Raw genomic sequence first — 15,003 nt, 5'->3', positions numbered from 1 at the left:
TTTGTTCTCTGTTGGTGTTATTGGTGACATGCTGTCTCTCCAGCCTTAACTGGCCATGCTGTTTAACCTTATTAGTCCTCTCGTTACTAGCAATGCTCATTAGCGTCACTCACCAACATTGGCAAACAACCTAACCTCAACTGCTCTCTCTCTCTCCCACACTCCCCTCTGTCTGTCTGTGTGCCCACTGACCACTCTACCCTGAGCCTACTGCCATAGTGACAGTGCCGCTGCTTGCCAGGCCATGCCAGGTGAGGCCAGGGGACAACTGAGGGACTGTCTGAGGATGGGTACACCGCCTGCCAGGTGCCTGCTCAGTGCCCCATGCCAAGGGCCATTAAGACAGTCTCTCCATAGATAGACACTACCAAAGTATGCATCACCAAAGTGTGCACACATAGGAGTCTATGTAGAGTAGTAGTAGCCACAACCAATAATACTTACAAGATCATAAAAGATCACTCTATCTATCTAACTGCTGCAAAAGGGAGATCTAGTGGTGGAGGGACATACAAGGCAAAAAGGCACGTTAAGAGTAACATCTTTGTTTATATTGATTTAGGACTAAATTACAACCACTCAAGATTCAAAGACTTACACAGTATATTCAGTATACATGAACTAGGTCAACCTGGGAGGTATTTCCCTCATTTACCCTAAGCAAGTATAGTGTACAGGTCTGTATTAGTGTCTGGTATGATTCTAGACTAACTAAATACTAATTGTATGCCTAGGGCCTCAGAGCTTGTGTGTATTTTCCATTAAAGATCCCCAGTGTCCCAAATGGCACCTTCCTCCTTACATAGTGTACTACCTTTGACCATGGCCCATATAGCTCTGGTCAAAAGTGGTGCACTATATAGGGAGTAGGGTGCCATTTGGGAAAAATCTGAGGTTTGCCAGATGCTTTGCCAGACTTTTTGTGATCTCTTATCAGACTGAAGAAGGGGAACAGATCAGTTCCGGACCATGGCTGGTGCAAGGGGGAGTGAGTGAGTGGTGACATGGGAATGTAGTTGGGATTATCTGGATTGAAAGGCTCACAATCTCCACAGGGGGTCCTGTCCGTCCCTCTACCTCCCTCCTCTCCTCCCCATCTTCTCCCTCCTCCTTTCCTCAGTGAGATTCTCTGGCTGTGTTACAGCAGGCTTTCTGCATGGTTACCATATACAGTTGAAGTCAGAAGTTAACATATACCTGAGCCAAATAGATTTAAACTCAGTTTCACAATTTCTGACATTTAATCGTAGTAAAAATTCCCTGTCTTAGGCTAGTTAGGATCACCACTTTATTTTAATAATGTGAAATGTCAGAATAATAGAAGAGAGAATGATTTATTTAAGCTTTTATTTCTTTCATCACATTCCCAGTGGGTCAGAAGTTTACAAACACTCAATTAGCATTTGATAGCATGGCCTTTAAATTGTTTAACTTGGCTCAAACTTTTCGGGTAGCCTTCCACAAGCTTCCCACAATAAGTTGGGTGAATTTAGGCCCATTCCTCCTGACAGAGCTGGTGTAACTGATTCAGGTTTGTAGGCCTTCTTGCTCACACACGCTTTTTCAGTTCTGCTCACAAATTTTCTATAGGATTGAGGTCAGGGCTTTGTGATGGCCACTCCAATACCTTGACTTTGTTGTCTTTAAGCCATTTTGCCACAACTTTGGAATTATGCTTGGGGTCATTGTCCATTTGGAAGACCGCATTTGCGACGAAGCTTTAACTTCCTGACTGATGTCTAGAGATGTTGCTTCAATATATCCACATAATTTTCCTCCCTCATGATGCCATCTATTTTGTGAAGTGCAATAGTCCCTCCTGCAGCAAAGAACCCCCACAACATGATGCTGCCACCCCCATGCGTCACGGTTGGGATGGTGTTCTTCGGCTTGCAAGCCTCCCCCTTTTTCCTCCAAACATAACGATGGTCATTATGGCCAAACAGTTCCATTTGTTTTTCATCGGACCAAAGGACATTTCTCCAAAAAGTACAATCTTTGTCCCCATGTGCAGTTGAAAACCGTAGTCTGTTTTTTTTTATGGCGGTTTTGGAGCAGTGGCTTCTTCCTTGCTGAGCGGCCTTTCAGGTTATGTCAATATAGGACTCGTTTTACTGTGGATATAGATACTTTTGTACCTGTTTCCTCCGGCATCTTCACAAGGTCCTTTGCTGTTGTTCTGGGATTGATTTGCACTTTTCGCACCAAAGTACGTTCATCTCTAGGAGACAGAACGCGTCTCCTTCCTGAGCGGTATGACGGCTGCGTGGTCCAATGGAGTTAATACTTGCGTACTATTGTTTGTACAGATGAACGTGGTACCTTCAGGCATTTGGAAATTGCTCCCAAGGATGAACCAGACTTGTGGAGGTCTACAATTATTTTTCTTGGCTGATTTCTTTTGATTTTCCCATGATGTCAAGCAAAGAGGCACTGAGTTTGAAGGTAGGCCTTGAAATACATCCACAGGTACACCTCCAATTGACTCAAATTATGTCAATTAGCCTATCAGAAGCTTCTAAAGCCATGACATTGTTTTCTGGAATTTTCCAAGCTGTTTTCTGGAATTTTCCAAACTGTTTAAAGGCATAGTCAACTTAGTGTATGTAAACTTCTGACCCCACTGGAATTGTGATACAGTGAATTATAAGTGAAATAATCTGTCTGTAAACAATTGTTGGAAAAATTACTTGTGTCATGCACAAAGTAGATGTCCTAACCAACTTGCCAAAACTATAGTTTGTTAACAAGACATTTGTGGAGTGGTTGAAAAAACGAGTTTTAATGACTCCAACCTAAGTGTATGTAAACTTCCGACATCAACTGTAGGTTGTCAGAGAGTGTGTGCAGGATATATTTATATGAGGGGAATATTGAACTCACTTGGTCACTGTGGAAATCTTGATTCCGAACACGCCCATGGGTTTCCGTGACGGCATCCTCTTCAGACTGAACTCTCGGCTGGTAAACTTCATAGAAAGATTTACCTCCATCTGGAGCAATGGGAGAAAGGGTGAAATGACAGTTTAAACCAGTTTACAATGACAACAGATGGTTAGTTAATAAAGATAAGAAGCAGATCAGTTAAGGATAAGAGTTAAGGATAAGAGTTAAGGATAAGAGTTAAGGATAAGAGTTAACAACCAACATTTATAGGATCACATGGCATGGCACAAACACAGACTCCTCCTTTTAACGGTGCCGACACACTCACACACACACTCACCCCGGTCATGGGGATGACCGTTCTCTGCCAGTCTTTGGCTTGGAGCGTCTGGGGATCAAGCTGGAGGCAGAAAAAACAGATGGTTGGTTAGTATAACAATACACACAGACACTAACAGACTCAAACACACATACAGACAAGAAAACACCAACATTAGGCTACCATCATCAATGCACACACACGCACACGCACACTTGCCAAATTCCCCTCCCCGTATATATCATTTGTTTCTGTCAAACTATTGAACATCAGTTGTCCTATCAGTGAGTGGGGTTACCATGCGTCTCAGCAGGGCACTGCGTACACACCTCCATGGCTCGCAGTAGGTCTCCCCAGGCAGGAGACCTCCTGTCCCCTCTCCCTCTCCATAGTGTCCTCCACACTGACACTGCTGCAGTGTCTGGCCAACAGTGTGCAGGCCTTGCATCCCATCTCCTCTGTCCTCAACTACTTCACCTGTCATGGATCTCTGTGTAGAGAGACTGACAAAGTCTCCAAACTAGTAAGATATTCTTTACCCAGTTGGCTTCAGTCTAGTGTACATGTTCTGTGGTATGAGGGAGTTGGTGGTAGATGCTCCTATCAGGCCCATACTGACCCTCTCATTCTTTTCTCCTCCTCTTTCTCTTTTGTTCCTCTTTCTTTCTTTCATTTCCTCCGTCAGTAGAGCTGTAGTCTCAGTAGGTGTGTATCCTGTCTCTGTGTGTAGCCTAACAGACCAGTCGATAATGATCTCCAGTGGTCCAGGAAAGCTGTTTCACCCTACACACAACTGCCACGCTCGCTCTGAGAAGTGTGTGAGGATCACAAGCTAAAGTACGTCCTCATACACACAGGTGTGGATTGCACTACAGGACGACCGCTTCTTTATGCACCTCTCTCGGTCTCGTCCCCTCTCTTCTGCATTATCCCCCCTCCTCCTTTTCTTCCCTCTCTCCTCCTTTCTTCTCTATTAGTTACAGCTAATCCCTATGCTTAAGTTAGTTTCGGTGTAAGCTGTAAAATGCACCATCCCCCCAGTGGCCTTCAGCCAAGCCTTGGGTAACCCTACCAACCCCTCTCTTCACTGGGTGACCCCCCCCCCACTACACCCTGCCTAGCGAGCCCAGCCCAGTGTGCCAAATTCCCACCCTCTGTATGTGTGTTTGGATGAAAAGTTTATCTGAATCATCAGCTGGGGCTTTCATACAAAGCTGCTCAGCTTTGGCAACATTGGCTTACTGCTGTGTGTGTTTGTGTGTGAACCGCCGGGGGACTTGGTCTCTCTCCATCATTATGAAGCTATGTATTAGAAGACTACTGAGCAACATAGCACATACATCAGAGGATGAGAGAACACAGTGATCCATAAGCAAACACATGGTACAGTATGTACAGACTGGGGTAGGGGATGATTTTGTGTTGATGAGCATTCACACAGTTTGATAACACATTTTTTAACCACCATCACAGTTGGCATGGCAATTATCACAGTTACCATGGTAACCACTAAGCAGTAAGTATTTCAAGTCTTCATCCTGTTGTATTCGGTGCACGTGACAAATACAATTTGGTTTGATTGATTTTGACAAACCAGAGAAGAACTCACTATCTGTCTCCAGCCACCATGAATGGCACTTCTCTAGGGTATAGTTTCCCCCTAGATACAGATCCAGGATCAGCTACATCTTCCCCAACATTAACACCTCGTGAAATTGCAAAACTTAACTCGTTTTTGGGGGCAACTTCACCCTATAAGACTGCCCCTGGCCGGGTAACTGAGTCTGTTATTGGACATCACTGAATACTGAAAGGTTTACACACACACACCTGTCCAAATGGGGGGGATAGGGAACAGTACACCCCCCCAGGACGTGGACCAGATCAAAGCAGAGGCTCCATGGCTCTGATACACTAACCAATGTCTTTATTCACCTGCCTTTCCTTGAAACATGAAGGTCTATGTACAAAAATCCTACCAGGCCCTATCCAGCACTCCATCCCTCACCACCCACATGCAAAAAGAGACGTGAACGCACACACACCAGATCTGGTTACCCTTGGGACAGACTCAGAGGCACATGATATTTACAGGAAGAACACATTAATTATGGACCCTGATTCAACCACAGTGAAGATGGGCTGATACTGTACCCTCTAACATACATTCTCAAAGCAAAAAACCTTATTAAATAAATAAAAGCAAAGAAGAGCAGTTCACTCAACTCATAGCTCCTGATCATGACCCAATCCAAGTTTTGTGCTCGGTCTCTCTACAGCTTTTCACAGGTTATTGGATCAACTATCTGGTTCTGAAGCTCAGTTGGGTTATGACTAGAGCTAGTCAGGGCTATTTACCTATTAGATACCTTTTTGCAGGTTCTAATTCTGCAATTTACACATCTAATCACTGTAGACAGTCTATCCTACTACTCACATAATTAGCTAATTCATTAATTAAATCAGCTGAGCACTCAGCAGTGTTTAGTCCACATCTAGGACATTCGGACCACAATCTCACCACACTATCATAACCATAACGTCATCAGGCTATGTTACTATGGTGACATAACAGCGTGAAGGTGATGACGTACCGGGATCTGTCCTTTGCCGATGATGCGGTCGGTGCTGTCTCCATCCTCTTTGATCTGCTTGGTCTTGTTGTAGCTCTTCTCATAACACAGCAGCCTCAGGGTCTGAGAGCCCTCCAGGTCTATCTCAAACTCCTGGAGCAGAGAGAGAGTTCACAGAGAGAAACCAGAGAGAGAGAGAGAGAGAGAGAGGAGAGAGAGAGAGAGAGAGAGAGAGAGCAGAGAGACAGAGAGAGAGACAGAGAGAGAGAGAGAGAGAGAAGCAGAGAGAGAGAAAGAGAGAGAGAGACAGAGAGAGAAAAGACAGAGAGAGAGAGAGAGAGAGAGAGAGAGAGAGAGAGAGAGAGGAGAGAAGACAGAGACAGAGAGAGAGAGACAGAGAGCAGAGAGAAGAGACAGAGACAGAGACAGAGAGAGACAGAGACAGAGAGAGAGAGAGAGAGAGAGAGAGAGAGAGAGAGAGAGAGAGAGAGAAGAGAAGAGAGGAGACAGAGAGAGAGAACAGAGAGAGAGACAGAGAGAGAGAGACACAGAGAACAGAGACAGAGAGAAGAAGAGAGAGAGAGAGAGAGAGAGAGAGAGAGAGAGAGAGAGAGAGAGAGAGAGAGAGAGAGAGAGAGAGAGAGAGAGAGAGAGAGAGAGAGAGAGAGAGAGAGAGAGAGAGAGAGAGAGAGAGAGAGAGAGAGAGAGAGAGAGAGAGAGAGAGAGAGAGAGAGAGAGAGAGAGAGAGAGAGAGAGAGAGAGAGAGAGAGAGAAACAGACACATTAGGAGAGAAAATGCCACAGAAACCACAGACTGCCTAAAGTAGTTTTACAGTCATTTCTCGAAGGACCAATGTAAAGCATTAGGGGTTTCAGGACTGGTGAGGATGATGCCCATCTACTGTGGGACTCTAGTAAGAGAGCAGACGGAGGCAGAGATGCAGCTTTTAGTCTTTATATGGCTTTCAATGAGGATGGCATGAAAGTCTCTTCCAAGAGATGCTCAATAAGGTTGATCTGTACACTCTTAGAAAACTCTTTGGTTGTCCACATAGGAGAACACTTTTTGGTTCCACGTAGAATCCTTTTTGGTTCCATGGAACCCAATAGGGTTCTACCTGGAATCAAAAAGGGTTCTTCAAAGGTTTCTCCTATGGGGACAGCCGAAGAACCCTTTTAGGTTCTAGATAGCACCTTTTTTCTAAGAGTGTACACGTTATCAGTTAAGTGCTGTAAATGTGAACGTATTGTCAACAGCAGACAGCACAGCTGACGGAGATTCCCGTTAGTTATGTAAAAGAACACACTGTATATGGTTTCCACACGGTTAGGGGCCACAACACATTCTATTAACATTTCCACAGACATGAGTCATCATCAGAAGCTCCTCATTAGCTAAAACCCTTTCCACTTTGCTGAACAATGTAATTAAGCAGCAGAAGCAGCAGCAGTTCCTTGGGCCTGATGGAAAATTCCTGCTGCAGATAAACAAATTCACCAATTGTGTTTTAAAACTGTTGTGTGCGCTCTCATAGCTCTCATGACGCACAAGCACTTTGTGTTTGGCTCTGACATCCAGCACCGTAATACGTGACGACTTTGTGTGGGTGTGTTTGTGTGCTTTCTGCCATACGGCTTTCTCATTAAGACACTATTACATCACAACACCAGATGTCTTGGTCTTGGTAGTACCCAGAAAATGCAGATACTGTACTCTGCATATGTCTGGTAATACCAGTACAAGTTCTTACCTCGTTCCATTTGGGCTCTGTGGTATAGCGATACACCCGCGTCTTGGCTTTGTTCGCAAAGTAGCCAAAGGAGTCCACCTCTAACGTGCAGTACAGATCTGAGAGGAGAAGAGGAGATGCAGTCACAGGTACAGTTGAAGTCGGAAGTTTACATACACTTTAGCCAAATATATTTAAACTCAGTTTTTCCAATTCCTGACATTCATACCTAGTAAAAATTCCCTGTCTTAGGTCAGTTAGGATCACCACTTTATTTAAGAATGTGAAATGCCAGAATAATAGTAGAGAGAATGATTTTATTTCAGCTTTTATTTCTTTCATCACATTTCCAGTGGGTCAGAAGTTTACATACACTCAACTAGCATTTGGTAGCATTGCCTTTAAATTGTTTAACTTGGCTCAAACGTTTTGGGTAGCCTTCCACAAGCTTCCCACAATAAGTTGGGTGAATTTGGTCCATTCCTCCTGACAGAGCTGGTGTAACTGGGTCAGGTTTGTAGGCCTCCTTGCTCGCACACACTTTTTCAGTTCTGCCCACAAATTTTATATAGGATTGAGGTCAGGGCTTTGTGATGGCCACTCCAATACCTTGACTTTGTTGTCCTTAAGCCATTTTGCCACAACTGTGAAAGTATGCTTGGGGTCATTGTCCATTTGGAAGACCCATTTGCAACCAAGCTTTAACTTCCTGACTGATGTCTTCAGATGTTGCTTCAATATATCCACATAATTTTCCTCCCTCATGATGCCATCTATTTTGTGAAGTGCACCAGTCCCTCCTGCAGCAAAGCACCCCCACAACATGATGCTGCCACCCCCATGATTCACGGTTGGGATGGTGTTCTTCCGCTTGCAAGCATCCCTCTTTTTCCTCCAAACATAACGATGGTCATTATGGCCAAACAGTTCTATTTTTTTTTTCATCAAACCAGAGGACATTTCTTTTTCCCCATGTGCAGTTGCAAACTGTAGTCTGGCTTTTTTATGGCGGTTTTGGAGCAGTGGCTTCTTCCTTGCTGAGTGGTCTTTCGGGTTATGCCGATATTGGACTCGTTTTACTGTGGATATAGATACTTTTGTACCCGTTTCCTCCGGCATCTTCACAAGGTCCTTTGCTGTTGTTCTGGGATTGATTTGCACTTTTCGCACCAAAGTACGTTCATCTCTAGGAGACAGAACGCGTCTCCTTCCTGAGCATTATGACAGCTGCGTGGTCCCATGGTGTTTACACTTGCGTACTATTGTTTGTACAGATGAATGTGGTACCTTCAGGCTTTTGGAAATTGCTCCCAAAGATGAACCAGACTTGTGGAGGTCTACCATTTTTTTCTGAGATCTTGGCTATATTTCTTTTGATTTTTCCATCATGTCAAGCAAATAGGCACTGAGTTTGAAGGTAGGCCTTGAAATACATCCACAGGTACACCTCCAATTGACTCAAATGATGTCAATTAGCCTATCACAAGCTTCTAAAGCCATGACATCGTTTTCTTGAATTTTCCAAGCTGTTTAAAGGCACAGTCAACTTAGTGTATGTAAACTTCTGACCCATTGGAATTGTGATAGTGAATTATAAGTTAAATAATCTGTCTAAACAATTGTTGGAAAAATTACTTGTGTCATGCACAAAGTAGATGTCCTAACCAACTTGCCAAAACTATAATTTGTTAACAAGAAATTTGTGGAGTTGATGAAAAAACGAGTTTTAATGACTCCAACCTAGGTGTATGTAAACTTCCGACTTCAACTGTAGATTCACCCAAAAGACTACGACTAGTAGTGGTCTCTATGACGATACACCACAAAAGTAAATAGAACAGTAAAATGGACATTGGCATCCTAGCAACAAAAAAAATCTGCCATTTTGGTCAGGAAAACTTCTCTCTGTGATCTCAATATGATACCCTCTTTAAATGAACTGTCATAAACGTAAAGCATACTACAGTTGATGAGAACAATTTTATAACAATGTTATTACAAAATCACATGAAATATATTTAGAAGTAACCTCTATCAAATTATATGACATTCACCAGAACAGTTGTGTTTTACAGAACAGCTGTGGCCCCTGTATAAGCTAATAGTAAGGGTGTGTCTGAAATGACACCCTATTCCCTATATAGTGTACTACTTTGACCAGAGTAGTGCACTATAAAGGGAATAGCATGCCATTTGGGGCGCAGGCTAATGCCTGTGTTATTACTCCTGTAAAGTATGTACAGTGTAGAGGCACTTCTCGGTGGAGGGTCACTCACTCAAGCTCTGTTTGAGGCCCGAGGCAGAGTGGACGATTACATTCAGGAATCCATGGAGGCCAGGGGATTCATCCTCTGGAAAAACACAAGAAAGAGAGATGAAGGCTTAGAGAGGAATGGAAGATACAGGTAACTGCCAAAATAAAGGAAACACTCGCGTAAATGAGGGATACAATGTATACTGAAAGCAGGTGCTTCCACACAGGTGTGTTTCCTGAGTTAATTAAGCAATTAACATGGCATCATGCTCAGGGGTCATGTATAAAATGCCCAGTTGCCCATTATTTTGACATCCATGGCTAGAAGAAGAGATCTCAGTGACTTTAAAAGGGGGGTCTCAAAGGAGTATAGGGGGTTTAAATGGTGTGTGTGTGTCTCAGTCACCAGATCTGAACACTGATGGGAGATTCTGGAGCAGCGCCTGAAATCGCCTTTTTCACCACCATCAAGAAAACACCAAATAATGGAATTTCTCATGGAAGAATGGTGTTTCATCCCCCAATAAAGTTCCAGACACTTGTAGAATCTATGCCAAGTGACATTGAAGCTGTTCTGGTGTCTTAACACCCTATTAAGACACTTTATGTTGGCGTTTCCTTTATTTTGGCAGTGGCAATTACCTGTAGATCCATGTTAACATTGGAATGCTGAATGAAACTATAAAGAGCCCAAAATAACTCTATTTTCTTCACTCTATAAACTAATCTACACCATGAAACAAAGGTAAATGACAAAGAATGATAGCAAAAAGCTTTGGAGCACCTTCAATTACATTTTGGGCCAAAAGGCAAACTCAGCTCTATCATTAAATCAGATGGCTCATTCATCACAAAACACACTGATATTGCCAACTACTTTAATGTTTTTTCATTGGTAAGATTAGCAAACTTAGGCATGACATGCCAGCAACAAACGCTGACACTACACATCCAAGTATATCTGACCAAATTATGAAAGACAAGCATTGTCATTTTGAATTCCGTAAAGTGAGTGTGGAAGAAGTGAAAAAATTATTGTTGTCAATCAACAATGACAAGCCACCGGGGTCTGACAACTTGGTTGGGAAATTACTGAGGATAATAGAGGATGATATTGCCACTCCAATTTGCCATATTTTCAATCTAAAAGTGTGTTCCCTCAGGCCTGGAGGGAAGCTAAAGTCATTCCGCTACCCATGAATAGTAAAGCCCCCCTTTACTGGCTCAAATAGCCGACCAATCAGCCTGGTACCAACCCTTAGTAAACTTTTGGAAAAAATGGTGTTTAACCAGATACAATGCCATTTTACTGTAAACAAATTGACAAAAGACTTTCAGCACGCTTATAGGGAAGGACATTCAACAAGCACGGCACTAATTACTTAAAAATCATACAATGTGATTTTCTGGATTTTTGTTTTAGATTCCGTCTCTCACAGTTGAAGTGTACCTATGATAAAAATTACAGACCTCTACATGCTTTGTAAGTAGGAAAACCTGCAAAATCGGCAGTGTATCAAATACTTGTTCTCCCCACTGTATGTGATAGTTGAGCAGTGGCCTGAGGGAACACACTGAATGTGTTGTGACAAGTGTTTTACACTGTATAGGAAGAGTAGTGGGGATCCTTAATAAATATAATTACAAACTAAGATAAAAAAAGAGACCAAGAACTACAAACATGTACAAACTGCAAACTGCTCTGACAACCATAACTTCATTTTGTTCCTATTTTTCTTTGGATACGGTCTTTCTCCACATCAGAGCACATAGTTGATACATCTGACAGAAAAACTCTGGGCCAGCAGTCAGAGCAGAACATTGAATAACATCTGGTACCTTGGCCTTCTTTGTTGATGGTGAGTGGGATGTGGTGGACAGTCTGCAGCTTCACACATGAGTTGGTCAACATCTGTAGCTCCATGGAGGTCAGGGAGAAGCTCTTGAAGCCTGGGAGAGGGACCATACAAACACAGGGACAGGGTTCAGGGGTCAGAGTCACCCACACAGTATGTCACAGTACAGTGTGTATGTTAATGCTGCATGTGAGCAAATATTAGTGGTTTCAATTGGTTGGTTCAATTCACACAATGGACTACAGGTCAGATTATTGGGCATCTTCTATCATCTAACCTGAGCCAATGGCTGCTCCTTACTCAAACACTCATTGCTTACAGAGTGATACTGAAGAGATTTAGTCACAGTAGAATACTGAGGGCCACCTACATTTCTTCTGTTGTTCCCGGATCGTCTCCTTCCACTCAGCACGCTCGTAGTCTGATGACATCAGAAACATGTAACCCTGAAACACAGTACACACTTAGATACAATACCATCATATACAACCTATCAAAGATGATGATGGTGATTGTAATGATGTAGAGGGTGATAGTGATGGTGATGATAGCTTGTTGTTGATGATGATGAGGGTGATGAAGAGGAAGACAGGGGTTCACCTTGCCGTTCCTGTTGTGTACTCTGAGGGCCATACTGGGGGAGGTGAGCAGCAGAAGAGACTCCTGCTCCGACAGCTTCTTCCTCAACCTGTCAATCACCTTCGACCCTTTGTTGGCTCGCTAGACAGAAGAAAAAAAAAATGTCAAAAGACCTGTCAACTACATTTACATACTATGGTATGTGTGTGTGCGTATGCATGCATGTGTGTGTGTGTGTGTCTGTGTGTGTGTGTGTACACTGTCTGTGACATACCTTCTCTCTCTGGATCTCACTCTTGATGTGGGAGATTTTGACCTTCATGGCGTCCAGCTCCTCGTCAGGCACCTGGGGGATGGGCAGAGGCTCAGACTCATCTGCGTTCTGGAAGGTTAGGTCTGACAGAGGGATGTACCACTTGGAATCATACTGCTGACTCTTCCTGCAGAGAGGGAGGGATGGAGATAAAGATAGAGAGTGAGTGAGAGAAAGAGAGAGAGAAAGAGAGAGAGGAAGTGATATGATTAGAAATCCTAGCATCTTGAAGACAGACATGTCCTGGAATATGTTAGAAGAAAAGAAGAGTTGAACATAGACAGAACGATGGGAAGACTATTTTACCCTCCGATCTGTTTCTTGAGCTTGGCGCAGAGCAGCAGGTCGGTGAAGAGGAAAACATGGCGGAGCTTCCTGGCTCCCTCCACCAGCTCCACCATGAAGCTGTCCTTCAGCAGCTGGCGGTTCTACGAGACCACACAATCAGCCATCAGATCAATCTATACATCAGCTTATCAAACAATACTATACACTTCCATATTTTGTATTGGTTAAGACACTGTGGTGTGTGTGTGTGGGGGGTGGGGGGGGCTCTTATGCCACCATGATCCAGAAGGGGGCAGTGATGTTTTTACACACACAGCTGTACATTTACAGCTCTGTCTATAAAATAAAACAGCTTGCATCAGGAGAGGGCCAATGTTACAACACTGTTCCATATGCCTTGTCTAACCTCATGAAGGCGTACTGTAGATACTACAGGAGGTACATTTCTGAACAGGTCCAGCAAGTCTACAGCACATCAGGAGGATCTTTGAAGTAAAAAATACCTAACTAAAGCATATCTATGCCCAACACAAGGAGGGCATATCTGAACAAAGCACATAGTCCATGTGAGGACATTACAGATTTACTGCACTCCCTACAATGAACGGTCTGATAAAGCTTGGCCTGAGGGGTAGAGGCTCACAAGCAACCCCCCCCATGTTTCTGTGTGTGTGAGTCATCCACGCTCACACACACCTAACAGGGTCTCCCCCGGCAAAGTGCAGGGTTGTTGCTGTACCAGTCAGTGTGTATGGACCATCTTAAAGGGAATGTCGAACAATGGCTCAGAGTCTCTGATCCAGACAGCAGCACGTCACACAGGACCCCCAGAAAGAGTAGATGCTGCATGAGAAACAGATAATAGGGATCCTAATAAATAACCAAAAAAACACAGGCACCACAGAGACATGGTAGGACACCTGCTCTGTGCCTGTCCTCAGCCTGATTGACATTTAGAGTCTGATATCCCTGCTAAGAAGATGAGACACTTCTAATTTACTCATTCCCAATGGCTGCTCTAATTATTCATTAGATAGATAATGAACACAGCCGTGATAGATCACTTCCTCATTGGCTTATTAAAAATAACATTTTAGGCTTTCAAATGGTATCATTTATTTAAAAAGTGAAAGTAGTTGGGAGCCAAAATGGCTACATACTGTGGCTTTGATGTAAAGAGTGTGACCTCACAATCTGTCGGACACAGTGGAGGGATGTGCCTCTTTTAACTGATGACCATTGTACATATTGATCCTCTTTTCGGTTTGGGACGAGGTTTCATCAGCTGCTCAATTTGCATTGACGAATTCCCCTGACCTTCCAACTACATCACTGTGTTTCTGTGGTGCTCTCTGACTACAGTATTATTAAAGCAGTGTGTATGTATTGTACATCACAGGGTACAGCATTTCATTCAATCAGATCACGTCATCGATCCTGTTGGTCGTGGCTTGTAAGGGAGGGATCCAATAAGATAATAGCTCACCAGGAGATCATGGGGTGATTGCTAGAGATAAGCCAGTCAGGGGGATAACAGAGCGATTTAGGGATTACATGATGTCCTCTTGTGTATTGTAAGTGTATACTGGCCCTCCTAGAAAGTGAAGGGGATAGGGCGCCCAAACATTAGGGACACACATGTGTTTGTTTACCTTGTCAAACACAATCAAATGATCCTCCAGGCTGCAGATAACGACACTACATACAGTACACACTTTATATGACCCAATCATGTTACAATGCACCGTTCTAGATGCAGCCAGACCACTGACATTCTCCCTGAGGGACTCCTAATCTTTCTCTCCTCCTGAAGGACAAGGTCCTCCTCATCAAATACGCTTTACTAAGGCCTCCAGAGGAAATATGACTTTGGCCATCTCTCATAATCGCTGACTAAAAGGGCAGCAGGACTATTGAGAAAAGAGAGACTCGGTCTGTGACGCACGCTGACAGCGAAGAACGCCTATGAAATATTGACCAGTTCGTGGTAGTCTCTCTGAGTGCTGTACGTGTGTGTTTGTGTGCATGTGTCTGTGCATAAATGTTCAAAATATATACATTTAGAGTATGCTCTCAGAACCATCCACACACTGTGTGTGTGCCTCTCCTGCATGCCCAAACACACATCAAAAGCACATCACTCCCAGAGGCACAGAGAGGAGGGACAGAGACAGAAAGAGAGACAGAGAGAGAATGGCAGAGAGA

The 15,003-nt window shown here is 43.6% G+C and overlaps 1 protein-coding gene across 1 annotated transcript in view; it reads right to left on the bottom strand.

The window, feature by feature from the left end:
• Positions 1-15,003, bottom strand: part of LOC111961688 (breakpoint cluster region protein-like) — a 36,221-nt gene that overhangs the window by 10,607 nt on the left and 10,611 nt on the right. Inside the window, exons 7-16 of the mRNA XM_023984139.1 lie at positions 12,817-12,938; positions 12,472-12,637; positions 12,219-12,338; positions 11,989-12,064; positions 11,602-11,712; positions 9,785-9,859; positions 7,530-7,627; positions 5,800-5,931; positions 3,227-3,286; positions 2,884-2,993 (exon numbers count right to left, since the gene is read on the bottom strand). Of these exons, the coding sequence (XP_023839907.1) occupies positions 2,884-2,993; positions 3,227-3,286; positions 5,800-5,931; positions 7,530-7,627; positions 9,785-9,859; positions 11,602-11,712; positions 11,989-12,064; positions 12,219-12,338; positions 12,472-12,637; positions 12,817-12,938 (1,070 nt within the window). The remainder of the gene's footprint in view (positions 1-2,883; positions 2,994-3,226; positions 3,287-5,799; positions 5,932-7,529; positions 7,628-9,784; positions 9,860-11,601; positions 11,713-11,988; positions 12,065-12,218; positions 12,339-12,471; positions 12,638-12,816; positions 12,939-15,003) is intronic.

The sequence above is a fragment of the Salvelinus sp. IW2-2015 genome, linkage group LG4q.1:29 (genome assembly GCF_002910315.2).
Source record: "Salvelinus sp. IW2-2015 linkage group LG4q.1:29, ASM291031v2, whole genome shotgun sequence".
Taxonomy (NCBI): domain Eukaryota; kingdom Metazoa; phylum Chordata; class Actinopteri; order Salmoniformes; family Salmonidae; genus Salvelinus; species Salvelinus sp. IW2-2015.
The sequence above is the reverse complement of the archived record's forward strand: the minus strand, read 5'-3'. Positions and strand labels throughout refer to the sequence as shown.